Source organism: Gobius niger (genome assembly GCF_951799975.1).
Source record: "Gobius niger genome assembly, chromosome: 12".
Classification (NCBI taxonomy): domain Eukaryota; kingdom Metazoa; phylum Chordata; class Actinopteri; order Gobiiformes; family Gobiidae; genus Gobius; species Gobius niger.
Window position 1 is genome coordinate 25,529,749 of NC_136863.1, and position 19,891 is coordinate 25,549,639.

A 19,891-nucleotide genomic window follows, 5' to 3' on the forward strand; every position below is an offset into this window, starting at 1 on the left:
AACAGACTTGGTATGGAATCATAACCAGTAATGAATGTGTACAAAGTGAAGATGTGTTGGGGAGATTAAGGCCACAGTTCCAAGGGACAGTATGTCATTTCCTTTGCTGTTATTGCATTATTCTTATCAAGACCTCTTTATACATCAACCCTGTTCGTTCATCTCTCTGGCCTTACTTACTAAACCTTTCTCTAACATTCATGTGCAGACACCTCCACCCTTCACTGCTCCACCCACCTCCTACACTCAGACATTCTGCTTCTGTGCCTCCAGTATCTACCTAGTCTAGCTTGCCAATTACCCTTGGGGGTTTCTCGTTGAATGTTGAGCTGTGATTGCTCCTTTTATTGACAACACGTCAGATTGAGGCCCGAAAAAGGAATGCCACTGGTTTTTACTTTCCAACATCATCTTTGGCTGTTGGGCTGTTGTTCCGGATACAACTGACCAATTTCAAAGTCACAGTTGGATCCACAGCTATTGGCAGGACAGGTTTAAGTAAAAGTGATTGCTGTGGATGAATATTGCACTCTCCCCCCCTTTCACCAGGCAGACACTGTCCTGCCTGAGCTCAAAGGTCAACCCTATCACAACAAAATGCAAAACTGAAAATAAGCATTATATGTTGCCAGTTAAAGGACAAAGCAAAAGAGCTAGTGGTTTCCATTTGGGGATGTGCCCTGTTTGCTCTGCATGGTCCTTGGTCACAGCACTCTCTGGGCTATGTGGGCCTCGGGTTTGTTCCTCCAGAGTTGGGCTTGTGCGGAGCGGTACTAGTCCCCATGTGGTAGCCTTGGTGCAGCGACACGGAGGTGGTGGTCGGAGGCTGGTACTGGGCTATGGGCTGTGCGGGGTTAATCATGTTGACCTGACATGTGCCTGTGGGTCCGGCCCACTGCGGAGCGCTGTAAGAGGCTGAGGCATAAGCAAAGCCCTGGGCCACGGGACCCACGGAGCCTTTCCGAGGTCCCAGAGACGCTGAGGGATTGGCCTGGGTTGGGATCTGACTGGAAGTGGAGCTGGTGGGGTTGGGTGCAGTGGGGAGTGTTGGGCAAAGGTAGCCTGGAGCAGAGAACTTACGGCCCATATTGGCTGGAGGCACGTTCGGCTGCAGAGGAAGAAGAGTCATTGTGAGCAGCATTGTGAGACTCATTGTGAGCAGAATACCATGTTGTAATGAGATCATTAATACTTACATCGTGCCCAGCTTGTGGTCCTGCTTTTGGACCTCTCTTAATGGCGTCCCTGGCAAAGTTGTCCACCAGCTGATGCAGGTCGTCCGTGAAAGTGCCCTTGGCTTTCTGTGAGAGCGCAGCAGAACCTCCGGCCGAAGAGTGGCTGTGACCATGGCCCGAACCATTTGTTGAATTGGTTACAGTTGTTCCTAGAAATAATTGGGGATATCCATTAAGGAGCCATTATAGGTGGGGTTTACCTATTTCACAGGAGGGTGTACTCACCAGTGGAGCCAAGGGCTGGCATTGAAGCAGAGGATGTCAGCGGAGACGCCTTACATCCTGCTTGTGATGCTTCAGGAGTAGCTTCAGATGCAGAGTCTTGCTTTGGAACTGAACAGTTCAAGCTTTGGCCAGACAAAAAGGTGCCTACAAATGTGGATGTGTTAGTCAGTGATGTCATGGTTGATGAGAATGATGAACGTACCAGGATGTGACGGGCTGCGGGCTGATTTGTGCGTCTTGCTCTTTAGTCTTCGTCGGCCTCCTGCCATAGCCACAGCAGGCGAGAGGATGGCGGGCGGAGCAGCTTTTCCCACACGTGTAAAAAGGGCATCAATTTCATCCTGCTGACGCGTCTGCAAGGCCTGAATCTCTAACATGTGTCTGCAAACATGAGGACAGGTTGAGTTGCTGGTACTGCGCTACACATTAAGCCTGTTGTATGTGGTACATACTTTTCTCTGAGACGGCTGATTTCCTTCTGCAGAGCCTCATCTTCAGCGTCGGAGTCGTCGTCGCTGCTGTAAGGCGTGTGTGTGTTGTGGGGGTCAGAGGGGGAGGATGAGGGCCCGTTTAGCAGGCCGTGGTCTGCAGCTGGAGAGGAGCTCACTGTGGAGAATGAAGGCTCATCAGTACAGATGCAACATGGTCACATCGTCACTGCGGAAGGGTCATGGCTACCAACCTGTGACCGAGAAGCGGCCCACTTTGGAGCCAGCAGGGGGAGTGCTGGAGCTGGTGGACACATGGAAACGGCCGATTGTTTTGGTGTGCTCACTAGTGGCGTTGGTAGATGACACTGGGCCTCCATTTGTGGCACAAAGCTCTTTGGAGAGACCGGACGAGCGATGAAGGGTGTTTTCTGGACTCGATGGAGAGGAGGAGGAGGAGGAGGTGCAAGATGACGTTATAGAAGATGAGTCCACAGTAGAGCCGTCAGGAACACTAGATGCATCTGCGGCAACAGAGACCTGACCAGAGAAGCAAGTTCAGACCATCATACACACCAACACACAGCAGCCACAAAAGGTCAGGAATGACTTACCTTGAAGCGTCCAAGAGTGAAACCAGCAGGAGCACTGCCCTGAACAGTCTCTGGGCTGAGAGCGCGCCTCAGCTGGGCATCTAGGCTATTGAGGGGCTGCTGGTTTGGTCCAGGGAATGGTACGAGGTCAGTGGGAGGTGTTGCAAATGGATCAAAACCAACCGGTAATGTCTAATAAAATATAACAGCAAAGAAATAAGGTTAGAATGTTTTAGGTGGAGGCTTCTGTTGTTAAGAGTGTGAACACTCACCTGAGCCCGAGGTTTGGTTGGAGGGGTTTGGGCGAGACCCGAAGCGGGGAGGGGGAGGTTGTTTGGTGGCACCAGGGCCTGTCCCGGAGGAGGAGACGCAGGGCCTGCAGGGGGGGAGGAGGTGCCGGTGCTCTGGGAGGGGTCCACTGAGGCAGAGGACGTGGCTGGAGGGTCTTTGAAAAGGGAACGCAATTTCTTATCCAGAGCTTCAATGTCACCCCCGGGCTTGGTCTGGACGTCCGGCCCCTCGGACTCGGCGGGCTGAGACTGGAGGGGGTTCTGATTGGATATGGAGGACGGAAGTGGCTGTGGGTTCGAAGTAGGTCCTGACGGACTCTGAGAGCTCAGCTGCTGCATGGTGGGTTGTATGGCTGTAGCAGCACTATTAAAACTCTGTTGCTCTGGAACCGGAACAGGGCCGTTGTTGTTGGGAGCAGTGGTGCTGGAGGGTATCTGTGTGGGGGGACTGCCGGTGGTTGAGCCTGGGGCAGCGGAGGTTTGTGGGGGCTGTGATGGAGCGGGGTCATTGGTAAACTGCAATGGCAAAGCAGGCGCCACAGCAGCAGACGGCTGGGTTTGAGCAGGTGCAGGAGGAGGGGAGACCATCTCAGTGGATGTGGAGATGGTGCTTGTCGCTGAAGTCACAGACACAGTTGTAGTTGTAGATGGCACAGACTCTGGAGAAAAATGGCTATTGCTGGACTCTTGCCCAGCCTCTGAAAGTGGGGCTGGGGTAGACTGCTGCTCTGTGACAGGAGGATCTGATTTGTCACTTCTCTCTTCATTGCCTGGTTGGATTTGCCTGAGGCCTTCCTGGAGAACTGCAGCTGGTGCAGATAAAGAGAGACTCACAGATCCAGAGGCAGCTATTAAAGACAATGGAGGTATATTAAACTCTAGATTTACAAGACCACAGTGTATGTTCATTGTAGTGAATGCGCTGTCACACCTGGAGCAGAGTCGTCTCCAAAAGAGGTGTTGGACGTGTGGCCAAAGAACTGTTCCTTCAGACGTGACTCAGGCACCGGGCTCACGATGAACCTTCTTCCAGCGGAATGCACCACCTGAGCAGTGGTGCTGGGAGAGATCCCTGAGGAGCACACCCATGTGATCAACACATCCTTAACATTCAAATTTCTTATTCAGATCCAGAGGGTGTCTAAATGGAGGCGTGGTGTCTCTATCGCGCCTGCTTTGGGCACCCTGTGTTGGTGCCCTGTGGCTGCAGCCAAGGTGTTGCTCCCGATGCAGGTGTTTCCTTACCTGGTTCATCTGTACCCAGCCTTATGTTCATTGTTTTATCTTGAGTGTGTGTGATGTGCTTGTGTGGTGTGTCTCTGGGGAGGAAGGGGTGAGTGTGATTGTGACATTGTGTTTGTATCTGTGGGAGGAGGTGGGTGTGAGGGAATATTTTGAAATCTGTAAAGAACTTTGGGCTACATGAAAGGTATAAAAAGCACTTTATAAATGAAGATTGATTACCTGGTAACATGGGAACAGACAGCTCCTGCTGCTGCTGACGATCACTGATCTGTGGACAAATACATGCCATTAGAGAGCAGAAGATGCTGATTTCAGCAAGTAAATACTTGGTAGTTTGTCATACTTGAGGGAAGGCCTCCTTCATGCCTCCCTCGCCTTTCTCATCTGCCATTTCGATGACTTCCCGGATTTGTTCAATGAAAGACTCGCGCTCACTCTCCAGAATGAACTCACTCTGGACCTAATCCAAACGACACAAAGTGAGACAATACAACCAGCACAAAGACTGTATGAAGACATTATTGCTCACTACCATAATCTGAGCGATCTCCTCCGGATTATCTCCATCCAGGTCAAACCTGAACGTCACCATCTTCCTGTTGTGTGTCTCCAGCTGACACTCAGCCACTCGGTCCCCAACGTTGGAGATCTGCAACAGCACATGTCCATGAGTGATAGGGACAAATCCGAGAAGAACACAACACGTGTGAATGCGTACACTCAGAACATTGAGCTTGGCTTTGGCAGACTTCTCATGGCGGGAGCGGCTGCGCACAGATCTGCGCTGGTGGCGCTTTAGAGAGCGTCCCTCATGACGGCCGCCTGATGTAGAGTTTCCTTCATTTCCGTCACTCAGACCCGACGCTGCGTCTGACAAGCAGCTGCAGCACAGGGAGATCCATCAGGAGAGTTGAACATGAACAGGATGTGAAATAGTTGGGTAAAAGCTCTACTGACCTCTCAGCAGACGGGGGCACAGGGGCAGACGAAGGGGCAGGCTGCTCTGTTGGTGTGGGTTGCGGGACACTTACAGGAGCCTTGAAGGATTAACAAGCACAAATACAGGTTACTGCTCATGGGCACTGACTGTCCCATTATGCGGGGCAAAAAACAGCGTGTGAATGTTAACAAAACTTAACTATCCAACACATTTATTGAACCATTTATTGCCCATGAGAGTGCGGACTGATGTACACTTTAACAAATGTTTGCACACGTCTGTGTAGACCTTGTGCCCCTGATTAATTCATAGATATCAAAGCATGTGAGGTATTCTTAATTTCAGATGATTGTATTTGTAGAGTTTAGAAAACAGTAATTGGAAGTAATGTAAACAAAAAGGAAGAAGCATCTTAAAGCGTGAACAAGTCAAACATGCAGACATCCTGTACTCGGGTTAGTACCTGCAGAGTGGGACAAGTGGTCTGATAGAGAAAGTAAAGGTGCTCTGCGTCAAATGGAGGAGACACGATGGTAGGACTTGGGTCGCAACAAGGCTAACATTGATTCATGCAGGACCAGGCAGCATGCGAAAGTAAAGTGAAGACAGTTGAGCCATTAGCACACCCAAATGAAAGCAGAACAACACACAGGTGATGCAATGAGCGCAGTGAGTTCTGTGTCACCTGGAGCTGCTGACTGCTGCTCTGTCCTTGTGCTAACACAGGGCTCTGAGCGGCCACGGCGCTGTCTGCTGGAAGAGGCTGTGGCGGGGACAGCTGGGAGGAGGCCTGGACCAGTCCTGGCTGCGCAGAAATCTACACCATCACAAACAAAAGCAGAAAAGCAGCATTCATCAGTGGAGCCTAAATTTGGACTTTGTTCTGGTTTGGCACGTCCACCACTTACCTCCACGTTTAGTTCACTTAATCTAGTTAATCATCTTTGGTAGTTTAAAAAGGTTGCATTCTTTGAGTAATGCTTTACCTTAACACTTCAGATGTACTTACCAGAGTCTGTACATGAACTATAGAAGTGCACATAGACTTTTCTAGTAAGTAACAAAAAAATGGGACATTATCTACCTGCGGGGGGAGCGCTGATTGGTAGTAAACGCCGTACTAAAAGAAACAAAACAACACAGGGTAAGAGGGGGGAAAGTAGAGGAAAATAAATGAGGTGAAGACAGGGGTCTCTGGGAGTTTGGGGAACAGTTTATGCTATTAGGGCCCACTCAAACAAACCGCGAAGGACGTAATGCACCTCTAAACCTAAACCAGCATCAAACCAAACGTGTGTGTTTTTGCAGTAGTCTATGACGATAAACCATACAGAACATGTACCTGCGGAGGCACAGCCGGAGCAGTCTGACTGCTGGGAGCAACAGGACCAGCTTCTGCATGGATGCCTTGATGATGAGGCTGAACCTGTAACAAGAAAGACTTGGTCAGTACTGAGCTAGCTAATAAAATTAAAAATAAAAATAAATTTTATTTGAGGCGCCTTTCAAGACACTCAAGGTCACTGTACAACAAAATAGAACAAATACAACAAAATAGAAACAGACCGCTGGCAGTTGCTGTTGTTGTGTTGGGTCACTTTGTGTCTGTGGGAGCTGAAACAGGGGCTGTGTGGAGGGGGAGGTGTAGGATACACCGGGCTGGGTGCAGTGGACGTCAGTGGGCATCGAGGAACATGGAGGCCTGTCTCCCATTAGAACTCCTGCAGAGAAGATCATAAAAGGACATTTTGGAAATGTTTCCTTGAAACAAACTAAGACAACTTGTTTAACTATGCACCTGTTCCAGGGTGAGGCTGGGGCTCTGTCTCAGCGTCCTCCGACTCGGGCTGACCGGCCGCTACACTCTGGCCTTGCACAACAACAGGCATCTGGCCTGTAGACTGAGGGACATAGGAGAGTGAATGTGGGCCGGTGGTGAGAGGGGCAGGCTGGGGGACACTGTAGCTGGGCAGGTTCTGTTGAGGTGCAGTCACTTGTGAGCTGTGCTGATTCGGTGGAGGTGACACAAAGGAGGCAGACTGAAGCAATGGCTGGACAGGAAGGATCTCTGCTCCGGACTGAGGAGCAGGATGCTGAGGAGGCACCATGTGGCCCTGCTGCTGCTCCTCTTCAATACGCTGCTTCTCCTGATCTTCTCGAACCTTTGACACAGTCAAATCAGCAAAACATCTCTTAAAAATAACTATTTATCATTATGAGTTACATACCTTTTGCCTCTGTGCCCTTTTGCGGCAAATGAGTGACGCTCGGTCTTTAATTGCTTTGGCTATAGTCTTGAGATCACCTTCGGCTACATAGCCAGACTCAACCTACAACCAAGAGAAAATAAAAACATGTGTTAAAGGGGCAACAATAGCTCCGGTGGGAGAGCATGTCGTCCTCTAACGGAGGTTGGTGGTACTCCCGACCCACTCCAGGAGCACTGTATCCTTGAGCAACACACTCACTCTCCCTGCCTCAAGTGTCTGACACTGGTGAATGAATGAGTGTGAATGCGTTACTGGTTCCGTGACGTTAAGTGCCTCATGTAGGTGGAAAAGCGCTATATAAATAAAGACCATTGAAATCTCTGTTAGACTCACCATCTCCTGAGCCACATCTTCGGGGACATCTTTATTGAGATCGAAAGAGAACTCGATGGCTTCGTTGTCCTTGTACTTTCCTTTGAGTTTCTTGATGTCTTCAATGCGGAGCCACAGTTTGATCGCTTCCATCTCTCCGTCATCCTCCTCCGCCAGCTCCACGCGCACGCCTGTGTCCTCCTGGAAGAAGGCGTGGTTCAGCAGGTCCTTGATCGAGTACCTAAAGGACAAAAGCCCTTCAGTAACAATCACCAACAGCATCACCATTTCTCTATTTAAACTCTCAGCAAATTGACCTCTCATCTTTGTTCTGGCGGATACAACCCTCGATGATCTCCTTCACTTCAGGAATGGCCACCTTGTCAAAGCTGCCCGGCTTCACTCCCTATGACACACACAACACTAAATGAAAACCTTCCTTTTTCTCCATGTTGAATAGGGTGTTCACAATCTTTCAAATTCTAAAGAGCACATAGTTTCATATTGATGTGGGGTACAGATGTCTGATTTATGGTTATAGTAATTACTGATCTAAACCACATGAAACAAAAGTAACAGGGCTTCAGACTAACACCCGTTTGGTTTCAATAGGTCACCAGAATATCTTTTTCTGTAGTTTGAATAGCAAACGTGCCCTGTGGGGGTTGCAGACAACGCGGCTCTAATATTGGGGTTGGCCGGTGTTATGTTATCATTAAGATAATGCTTATTTCATCTATAAGACAGTAGTAGTCTAAAATAATGCTTTATCCTTATTTTATCCTAAAGCAGCGTGACTACAATAGATCCCCGGCGCACGTTAGTCAGGAGCTCTATAGCATATAGTGGCATGATACTCTTGATGACTTCATGCATATTAATGAGGGGTAATACTGGTCAACAATATAGTCAGGGCTCTTGGACAAGTTTTTATATAGAAATAAACTGATTCATCTTTTTGGAAACAGGACTTCTCTTGTTTATTTAAATGTAAATGAAATGATGCCACTGACATCCAACAATCGGGCCATTTTCAGTGAACGAGTCGGGATCATTTCCCAGTTTAAGAGAAGGGGAACCAGGCACATAACAAATCAAATGTATTTGTATTTGATTTGTTTTGTGCCTGATTGTTTATACAGTGCGTGCATTTCTAAACATGTTCAAACTCCAAACTGTGCAAAAGTGAAAGGCTGTTGGATTGAAGCCTTCAGTGTGAGAGGGAGCGTGGCCAAAGCAGGTCCAAAAAGTCTACATGGTTCAGCTCATGTGTCTTGTTAGGTTTCCACTTTTCTCACATTGGCAATGTCTCTGAGCACGGAACTCCCTGTACTTCTGCACACTTCAGGTCCGTTACAGACTGAAAACAGCAGCAAGCACTGGTAGATGATTTCTAGTGGCTTTCTAGTGGTTCTGTGGGCCTGGCCCAATATCTAGAAATTACAACAGTCCTGCATCCCTCTAAGCTTTCAAATGAAAAACCTGGAGACCGAGCCTCTCCCGTCGCTGGCCCTGACTCTGGAACTCTGCTTTGGCCACACCCCCTTTCATTGCACTCTTCATCCCAACAGCCTCAGTTTTGAAAAAAAAAACAACTGCACCTTTCTTTAAAAATAGTGCTAGGTTTTAATGTGTAGTCAATGGATTACCGCAGTATCGGCAAGTTATTGTTATTGTGAGCCGTGTATGTCGTATTGTGAGAGGCTCCCCCTAGTTGACATTACTCTAAAAAGGGAATAGACGGAATTTAAAAATGTTAAAATTATGCATTTCCACCCCCAATGCTCCAGCAATGTCATAATGTATAGAATGAGCGCAGACCTATTCATAACTGCTGCTAAAATCCTGCACTGTCACTTGTCATGCATGTGCTTAACAGAGAGTGCAGTTACACGTAGAACCTGAGGTGGCAGTGGCAAATATAAAAAAATAGGCAACTTCCATGTAGTCCCTTTAAAGTGGAAGTAAACCCTAAACTAACCTTTTATAGCTAATAATCTGTAAATATGAAATATTTTGAGTACTGTTTATTGTAAACCAGTGAAATCTGCCCTGTTCAAACGAGCCCGCAGTCGTCTTGATCCCACGACATTCTGACAAGCCCTGCCCTCCACCTGAGATTAGCACATTCAATAAACCTGTTTGACTGACAGCAAATGAAGACCTATTGTATACAGTGTTTGGCGTGTGGGTGCAGACTCATATAGCGTTGATAATTGACAGAGGTTGTCGGTATAGATATCAGGGTCTTCAAGACGTCATAAACTGGTTTGCCCACATTATGTAGAGTACAGAAAAACACCACTGTAAGAGCAGTAATCAGCAGTTTTTCAAATGTGAATACTTGGTTTGTATTTAAAGTGTGTTGATGTGCCCTTTGTGCTGAGATTGCAGCAGCGGAGTAAGAGCCGCACAGAGGACTTACGCTGGTGACTCTGCGGTAGATCTGTGCAGCGTTCTGGCACTCTGAGTACGGGTACTCGGAGGTGGCCATCTCCAACATGCACATTCCAAAGGCATACACATCCACTGACTCGTCGTACTTCTCCTCATACATCTCAGGGGCCATGAACTCAGGGGTACCTTAAATCAAAACAACTATTCAGAACTGCCTTACTGACTCTCTGCACCTCCAACCCCCGGGGGGCTGAGGAGGAGGAGATGATTGACCAGGCTGATGTGTCTTCAGTGGATGAACCTGTGAGATCAGAGGAGGAGGAGAGAGGAGAGTAGACAGGGCGAAAGAAAGCAAAAGGAGAAAACAAAAAAAGGAGGAAGAGCCTGGACTCAGTTAATCTGCAGATAAGGAGGCACTTGTTTGTCTGTGAAAGACCCGAATATGTCACTAAACTGTGCAGGACACAGTGCTGTTCATGTGTACACTTTTAGAATAGGCCAAATCAGAGGCAGATTGAATTAGGTCGTGCCAACAATGTGAGTTAACCCCAACTAGCTATGGAAATCATTTTGTGAGCCTTTGTTGAAACACTCACCTGCCAGCGTCTGACTTACCATGGACTCTTGACCTAAGGGGAGATTGAAGCTGATCCCATAGCTAGTTCATGAGCTCAGTGGTGTGTATCTGCACATCTCACCTCAAATATCAATGAGTCGATGTCAGTGTACTAATGTAGGTCTTACACAGAGAAACTGGCTGATTTCAATGAGTTTGATATTGACGAGTTGTACAGCACACTTTCAAACTTACCAGGCTGTCAAATCTCATACTTACACTGACCAACAGTACCCTATTCATTCCAAACAGCAGAATTGGGCACAGCTACTGCCTACGTTTTAGAAACATACCCAAAAAACAAGAAAAATAAAAGTGGGACAGAGACATGTGGAATTCCTTCCAGGAAACAAAGACCATAAGCATAAAACTCCAGCCCTGCAATACTTCAAAAAACAGTAACAGACAAAAAAGTCCTGTTGAGACACATGATAAACATTATTGATAGAACTGGCAAACAGACCACATATTTCAAAACCACAGGACAAAGACCACTCTAAAACAAATGCACAAGGCCATACCTTTAAGTTTAACCATGGCCAGGTTACCCTGCAAAGGTAATGAAATGAACTACTAAGACAAGAATTCAGTAAGAGAAAACATACAGCTGTCCAGAATAGAGAATAGCCTGGATATTGTGTCAGGAGGTAATGAGGCCTCTGCCTAAGATTACCACATTATTTAGTCTCCACTTCAGCTGTGGTTTGAGAGGGGGATGAAACACAGTGGTCTGTTTTGATCCACAAATAAAACAAATACATTTCTGACTCCATAAGAAGATCAACACTGTTGTTGTCTACCTACAGTAGACAGGCCAGGCCGTACCTATAACACTTTTGGCAAAAGATGCTCTCTTGAGTGTGGCCAGTCCCAGGTCGCCGATCTTCACCGATCCAGTTGGGCCTGTGATGAAAATGTTGTCACACTTGAGGTCCCTGTGGATGATGGGCGGGGCCCGAGTGTGGAGGAAGTGAAGTCCCTTGAGGATTTGTCTACACCAGCTACGCAGCACCTTGATCTTCATCACCTTAAAGCGCTTCAGGTATCTACAGGCAGAGATACAGGCATTAGAATGGACTGCAGTGGATGTTAAGATGTGTGGGGACTTACGTTTTAAGTGTGCCAGATGTCATGAGCTCAGTGACCAGTACAATGCACTTCTTTCCTTTGGAAGGCCCTTCCCAGGAGTCATAAAAACGAACAATGTTGGGATGCTGCAGTCCCTTTAACATCCCGGCTTCTTCTTTAAAGCGCTGCCGCTCTGCTTTGGACAGTTTGCGGTCCTAGGAAGCAAGTCAAGTCACGGTTAATAAACTACACTAAAACAATTAAATATTAATGATAATATGTAAAGTATGGAATGACAGCGACTAAAGAGTGATTTTGTATGTGGAAATCCAATGTTAAACACCACAGATTCCTCAACAGTTCTTTTGACCTACATTTAATGTTTGCAGGTCCACACTCAGACGACCTAACAGCCGTTATGGTAGGCATTTCTCCTGAGAGAAAGACATTCACAGCAACTCAACCACACAAATTTGGGGGTTACCAAAAAAGCTACAATGGTTTAAAAAAGGGGCAAACCTAGCGATAAATGTAACCAGAGAGAAAAAATTATAAACTGTGTAACAAAAACTATGCAAGTGGGGGGTGGGGACAAACAAGTGTTAGCAGAAACTGACCTACTTCTGCAAAGTTGGCCCTAGTGCTGTGTACATGTGAAAACAGTAATGCAAAACATCTACTAACATTACACATCCACAGACGGCCTCTCAACCTCATGTGGGGCATGTCCCGTATGACAGTAGGAAAGAAAACTTGAGCTCAGTTAACAAATGTTTACCCAAGCATTCGGTGTCATACTGCCGTGGCACTTTATGGTTTTAGATTAACAGTTTAAATCATGAAAATCTTTCTTTTAGAGTTGGGTGGTCTCATAAAGAGCAGCATCTGCTCCTGAAACCAAAGTGTTGTGTTAATGCTGAAAACTCAGTAGTCAGCCAATCAGATCCCAGAGCAGCTGCACATGAATCTGTCTATGACAGCATGGTCATGACTCAGGCAGCCGCTGCTCCAGAAGCTTTTCATTTGCACCAAGTCCTACTTTACATTCATCATTAACACTTTCACAACAGCGTGAGGGAAACTGAGTGTTAAAGGCCACTCTCAGGTCCACAGCAGCTGTGTGAAGAGCATTCCTGACAACACAAATGTGACTAAACATTATGGGTAGTTTAGTTAGGTCATTTTAATCTGTTGTCATAGTCATGCCATCTCGCGTTTACTTTTTTTAACTGGAGTGGAATTCAATCAAAATTGCTGATTTGACACAAACCAAACCGGTTAGTGAGGTTAGAGTGAAGTTGAAGCAGTGGGTCAGCAGTCTGCGATCATAACCTCCCCCACAAAGCAGCAGGTAGAGAGAGCTGTTAGCCCAACATGCTCAGACCATTAACATAAGGCTTACTTCCTCTGTGGTGTTAGGAGACGCTATAGTACGGCTCAACAATTTTGGAACAAAAATCTGATTTCATTGTGATGATTCTGAGCACTAGAACGGTGATTAGACTTGTTATTTATGGATAAGACAAAGGTGCACGTTTTAAGATGAGACTGAAATGTTTTTCAGAACATGTTTGTAGAGGAGCCAAAATCATACCGGCCCACATCAAATCTAGCCATGTCATGCCAATACATTCAATACAGCCCTGGACCTGTGCGTGTACATGTGTGCAATATCTATTTCTACTGTTGTGAATAGAAATCTTAGCAAGAGTTTTTGCTGATGATGCATTTATATAAGCTTTAGTTTATCATTTGCTTCAATAAAATTCGTAACCACAATAAACATTGGGCTATATACACATAGACTATATATCCTAAAGCACAAGTGTCAAACACAAGGCCCGCGGGCCGGATGATTTAATCTTTGTAGAGCATGAAATTCTGAGTAAGTCAATAAAAATTATGTCTCTAGCCCATTCCTGTGCGGACTTATGTTTAAAGAAAAAAACAATGCTCACTCCAGCACTAGGGGGCAGAATTCCACCTGTGTCCAGCAGACGGCACTGACATAATGATAAGGATATGAACAGTATATTATAAATGGTAAATGGTCAGTCAGCCCCAGGGCAGCTGTGGCTACAATAGTAACTAGGGTCACCGAGTGTGGAGTGAATGAATAATGACCTTATGCACTGAGATGTGACAGGCTGATTAAGCGCAGTAAGCTGTTGTTAGGCCCGCATCCCGCCATGGCGGCTGAATTTAGGCCCACGACCCAAACGAGTTCGACACCCCAGAAAGTATATCCTGTAAATCATTTGCCAAATTTGATGTTACTTTGCCTTATTCTCAGATGGTGCGTTTCCTTACCCCTCCATACAACATAACCAATTGTTAAGAGTTTGCTATAAATTAGGCTCTACACGAGTTGTTAAATTAACAGGATATATATTGTTTTATATCACAAATCACAAAAATGTTTGTTTGGACGATAGATAGAAAAGAGGTTTTCCTTTGGAATCCTAAATAAACTGACTTCAGAAGTGATTCAGAAGTGATTTAGCATGACCTATCGCTCCAGGGGTGAAACACTGCTTTTATCACAGGACTGAAACAGCATGTACCCGGGACAGCCTGCACTAAAACCAACTGTTTAATGTAAGCAAGAGAGGACAGGAACTGAGTCTGTGCGCACGGACTGATACAACCTGCACGTATGTTTGGTACCATTGTTACTCCTGACAGCAAAACAACTACTCTAATCAGACCACTTCATGTGCCACCTCAGCACAGCAAATCTGAGAATGTTCACTTAATTAACCACTGCTAGTAATATTGCTCTAAATAAGATAAAACACTTGAAAACGACGTTTCCCAAGAATACCTTTGTCCTTCTGCGCCCTACCAATAATGGCCCTTTTCTCTAAATGTTTAACAATAGGCTATTTGAGAGATTAAAAAGGATTTTTTTTTAAATAAATCAAATCACTAATCATATTGGTTATATAAACACCATTGGCCTTTCCAACCCCTTTCATACTGGTATTCAACCACAAAAATCTTTACGGACAGGGCCACAGTCTAAACTACAGGGGTAGTAGCTTATACCTGCGAAATCCCACTGGAGCCTTTATTATTTGCAAATTGCAAGCATTAAAATTATGCCTTTGAATCAATTGCAATTAATTGTGCCGCCCTGAGAGCACATGTAGAAGGGAGACGTGGCGAGCAGTGTGCATGAGATGACTGGTCAGAAGATAAATGAGTAAGCACTAAAGGGGAGGCTCCTCATAGCTCCATTTCTTTGTGAACTTCCTGTGCACTGACCTACTTATTGTTCAAACATGCCTGAAACATGAGTACAGCAAGAAATGTGGAGGTTCATTGGTGGGTGACATGGGTGGACTCCTTCGAATACTTCCAATAATGTCGGACAGATAATTCTCCAGGAACGTGAGCTCAGCTTTATTCACACTCTGAGCCTCACGATGACTGTGACTGCAGCGGATAGGCCTTCGGTGAAATGCCCCGAGGCACAGCAACTGAGGGGATTGTCCCAACATTTGGCCCTAAGAAGAATGCAGCTCAAATGTCCTGCCACAGCTTTCTAGTATCTAAAACACCCTTTGCATCCAACACGGGAACATGGCCAAAGGTTTCTACAAGCTAGGTGCATTTGTATCATTATTTATGGGAACCAGTCCGACTTGTTCAGATAGTCACTTCCTGATAACACGCGGCAAAGCCAGAGATGATTCATTTAAAAAATATCCTGCTTGGAGCTAATGAGCCAACAGTTATGGCCTATTAGGTGTAAAGAACACCATTAGAGTAAAACGCCTGGAAGATTTCACCATTTTATTGTAGGAATGTGAATATGAACGACAGGAACACTGCAATGTTTTCCATCCTGCACACCACTATGTACTGGTTTGGTCTTATATTACGTATATCGTAAATTCCGATATACCTGTACTGAATTACTATTATTATTATTTCCCACTATACTACAGTATGTAGCTTTCATGTTGCCATTGAAGGAGCTAGCAACTGTTAGATCACATAGTAAACTAGTGGCTCTCAACCTTTTGGTCATGACTTGAGAGACACCGATCCAGCTTTTTCACTTCCAATACCAATACTGGGGGTTTGAGTATCTACTGATATCCGATACCAACTGATACCAAGAGACTTCCTTAAAAGTAGCTTAGTGTGAGTGAAAACTTGAATGGTTGCCTTTTGTAACAAGAAACAAGTGAATTTCTCAATTTTAAAAGATCAATAAAGTCTTGCAAATATTGGCATTTTTGATGCCATCCCTGATAAAAAAAAATGTTTGGCCGGGGTGGGCATTTATAAGCTTTTCCTTCGGCCCACTCCTTTTGAGCAGAATGTCTACTGCTCAAATAAACTAAAACTAAAGTAATAATTAGGCCCGATAATTAAAAGCTCAAATTGCATTGAATCTGCCACCATGCTCGTCCTGCAGCCCGGAGCTGCTGCAGACTCAGGACAGCACATTTACAGCAGCAGATACACGCTCTCCAATGGGGTTTTCTACACTGTTTTAGCTTAAAATACGAAGAGTATTCCAGCGACTTTTACACCCAAGTCACTTCAACATTAGCACCGCAACAAAATGAGAAAAGACAAGCAAATGCGAACCGCTGACCCGCGCTCACGTAAGTTACTCGAACAGAGCGAGGCCTAAACCAATGCATTATCTTTCTGATCAAATAAAGACAATAGCCACGCAGTCAAAGTGCTATGAATGAGAGGAGTTTAATGAAATGACCCACGCAGCTTGCGTTTTTTTCCACACGAGGCACAAATGTACACATTAGCCCAATGCAGGAGAGAGTCTTATTTTATTCGTCGAACTTGAATCTGTCACAGGCACTGATTTGTTATCACTTCTCTCTCATGTCAGAGACACACCTCGAGACTCAGTGGAATATTCCAGTAATAATTTAACATTTAATGCTGCTCTGGACATTCAAAGACGCGTTACAATGCGATATTCATTCACAAAGCCACTATTGTAGCCACAGCTGCCATGGGGTTGACTGACGGAAGCGAGACAGTCTCCGCCATCGACCCCTGCTACCACCAACCAGTCACTCACACACTACATTGACCCAGGCTTCACCCAAGCTTCTCCCATCCAAGAACCAACCAGGCCCTTCCTGCTTAGCTTCTGAGATCTGACGGGATCAGGCAGAGCAAAGGTGGTAAGCCCCTTGACCACCAATTCTTAACCTAAACTACAAACACAGACCTTCTACAGTGTCTATTATTGTCTATTATTGTCTATTATCAGTCAAGTGTCTTTTCCAGCCTTATTTAGTTGCCACTAGGATTAGTAGACTGCGGCTAGCTATGCAATTTTGTGCGACGCTCAAAAGAATGTTTGCGGAGTGTAGTTGGTGAAAATTGTGTTTTCAAAACGGTGAAAAGCAAAAACAGGTATCTGTTCAGTTTTGGATTTTTTCAAACCAACACCTGATGTGGGATCGGTGCGTCCCTAGTCATGACCCCCAATATGACGACTGGTGTTGGTGCACAACCTCCATTCAAAAATACTTAGCTATATGTAGGCCTGTCATGATAACACATTTGTAGTTTGATATAATGAGAAAAGTATCGTGATAAACTATATTATTGACTCTATCGATACTAGATACTGTCAACTCACAGGCATAAAAATAACAGTAAAACTTTGTTCTAAAATGCATTATCATATCCTAAAATAACACACAAGCAGCAATAAACGTTAAATATAATGTAACTCAATTTGCTTCAGTTGGAAATCAAAGTTTTACAAGAAAAAATGAGGGGAAAAATAAATATTGAGCCCAAAAATGCATCGTTTATCTGTTATTTATCAAACGATAACTCGATATACTAATTATTGTGACAGCCCTAGCTATATGCCTACTGGCGACCCCCTGAAATGTCCCACCACCCATAGGTTGAGAACCACTGCAGTAAACCACAGCTGAACAGTCTTTGTCTATGTAAAGTCAACATTGTTTGAAAAATAGTGGTAATTTTATATTCAATGCGTGTTAAAACATACTCTTATAATCCAAAACTAATTTAGTAAAATTGAGAAGCTAATTCCTTGAATATTCTAAAAAGGCCTGGTTAAAAGTCTGGTCTGAGGGAAATACCAGGCTGAGGGTGGAAGGGCGGCGGGAGCAGGCCTTGGCAGGCAGCCTGCTGCTCCACACAGAGATTCTTCATGAGGAATGTGACCCATTTTACATTCACACAAGCATTTAGAGCAGGAACGCTGTGAGCATGCGCGAGGCTGGCTGGGGAGGGGGAGGGGCACGTGTCTATAATCTCCACATTGTTCAGTGTGTGCATATAGCTGTGGCTTATATGTTGCCGTGTGAGCCCCTATGGCACTTGATGACAGGATAAAGGCATAAGTCAACATTCAAACATTGATTTGATGAAAAACGAATGGGAACCGCCCTACATTATCCATAAGTACAGTCATGAACTCAAAGTTTGATGTAGCTACAAAATCTAAAAAAGTACCTATAATCAACCAAAGCAATCATTGACAATACTGTACTTTTTACTCACTATATAGTCATTTAATAGTAATCTAATTAATAAATATAACCAACATAAACCAATTAATCTGACCCAACACTAAGTTAAGTTTTAAAACCACTCAACATTTTGATACAACCTATAAAAAAGAAAAGGCATGTCTTTCAACTGGAAGAGACTGAGGCTGTGGCCCATTTCACAGTGTAAAAGGAAGTGGCTTTGGCACCCATCCACTTGGCCTAAATCGGATGTGTGTCAACAGTGAAACCCAAAACAATGTAGGAGTCGTGTGAATAATGTAAATTTGAAAGAGAAAAGTGCATCTCAAGACATGTGGCAGGAATAAATAAAAAAGTGTTTGATTCATACCTGTAACTCGCACCAGGCAACCTCCACCGTAGTCTCTGTGTCCAGGCCCTTGTATACAGTCTTGAAAGAGCCTCGTCCAATCTCAATGTCAAATTTGAGAAATCTGCCATCAGGTGATGTACCCACTGCTTTGGTCTCGGCCTCCTCGATGTCTTCTTGAACTTTCTTCTCTGCTTCCCTCTGCTCGGCCTCGGCTCGCGCCTTAGCAGAGTCTTTACTCTCCTCATCCACCTCCTCTTCATTTTGTGCCTTGACCTCTGCAGTGCCTTCGGGTTCTGTTTGAGTAGACAGTTCTGTTCCTATGCATGGTTGGGACTGGACTGCAGCAGTTTCTTCGCCATCACAGATGTTTTGGACATTTACAGGTCCCTCTTGTAAAGGTGCAACTTCTACCTTTGCAATTTCTATAACCCTACCATTTTCTTCACCTTTGCCACCATCAATAGACTTTTCAATGTGTGATAAAGTTGGTTCACATTTAGAGAGATGTCCAGCTGGGGCCTTCTTCCTCTGAGGTGTCTCTTCCCGGGCTTGGACACGTTGAGGTGCTGGGATGGGGATCTTGCTGGGCAGAGGAAGTGCCAGTGCAGTAGCATTGGAGTCACTGATAACGCTGCGCCGCAGAAAGCGGTGTTCCGGATTACATCGGTCTCGCTCCATGGTGTGGTGCCGCCTTCTCACCTCCATCGGTCGGGGTTCACTCACCATAGAGTCCGAGCCTGAACTGGGGCCATTTCCACTCTTTTGAGGGGGAGCCAAAAACTTCACCATTTTGTCTCCAGGCTTTTCCGACATCCCACCACCACACCAAAGTTAAGGACAATGAAGGACAACTTAAAAGAAAGATATTTCCATGTTTCCAGTTGGCAGTTCTGCAGTATAGATCTTTAGAAAATGGAATGTTTAGTTTCCAAACTTCTGCCACCTTGTACAGTTTATTGCTTATAGTTACTACTTTTATACTGCAGGCTGACAATGTGCAGAACAGGTGGTGTTCTTTTATAGTTGTAGAAGGATTGATCACAATAGTACAGTGCACAGTTTTGATGAGGTTGACAACTGAGTCTTTTTAAATCATCTTCTTCCATCTTATAAGGTTCAGCTTTTTTTTTAGCATAAGGAACCTCAGAGCCAAACTTTTGAAAATATGCACAGGCGGGTTGGCAAGACACTCCAAATATATTCTTGTCCGTTTTTCTGAGGAAAAAAAACAAACATAGAAACGCAGTCAATTAAAGCTGTTCATTATAGTAATGTGCATAATACATGTCAATATTACGCACTATGAACACAAGTAAAAGTAGTGAAGACAGCTGTACAGAACCACAAATTGCTCCAATAATGACCGTTCCCTTGATGCTGATAATGTATTCATCTGTATTAATCTTACAGGACA

The 19,891-nt window shown here is 45.1% G+C and overlaps 1 protein-coding gene across 2 annotated transcripts; it reads right to left on the reverse strand.

Moving 5' to 3' along the window:
• Positions 1–243: 243 nt before the first annotated feature.
• wnk1a (WNK lysine deficient protein kinase 1a) lies at positions 244–19,619 on the reverse strand. 2 transcript variants are annotated; one of them, XM_079567330.1, is made up of 26 exons: positions 18,496–19,619; positions 11,662–11,834; positions 11,377–11,597; positions 9,964–10,121; positions 7,856–7,944; positions 7,560–7,779; positions 7,185–7,286; positions 6,755–7,118; positions 6,523–6,677; positions 6,299–6,382; positions 6,041–6,076; positions 5,642–5,773; positions 4,974–5,053; positions 4,735–4,897; positions 4,549–4,665; positions 4,360–4,476; positions 4,236–4,284; positions 3,703–3,843; positions 2,754–3,619; positions 2,503–2,673; positions 2,143–2,428; positions 1,913–2,066; positions 1,663–1,841; positions 1,461–1,604; positions 1,197–1,384; positions 244–1,108 (listed from the first exon to the last, which is right to left on the reverse strand). In XM_079567330.1, exons 1-26 carry the CDS (start codon positions 19,288–19,290, stop codon positions 722–724), a joined length of 5,571 nt encoding a protein of 1,856 aa, XP_079423456.1. In that variant the 5' UTR covers positions 19,291–19,619; the 3' UTR covers positions 244–721. The 2 variants fall into 2 exon arrangements, with proteins under 2 accessions (XP_079423456.1, XP_079423457.1); XM_079567331.1 differs by lacking the exon at positions 6,041–6,076.
• Positions 19,620–19,891: the final 272 nt, after the last annotated feature.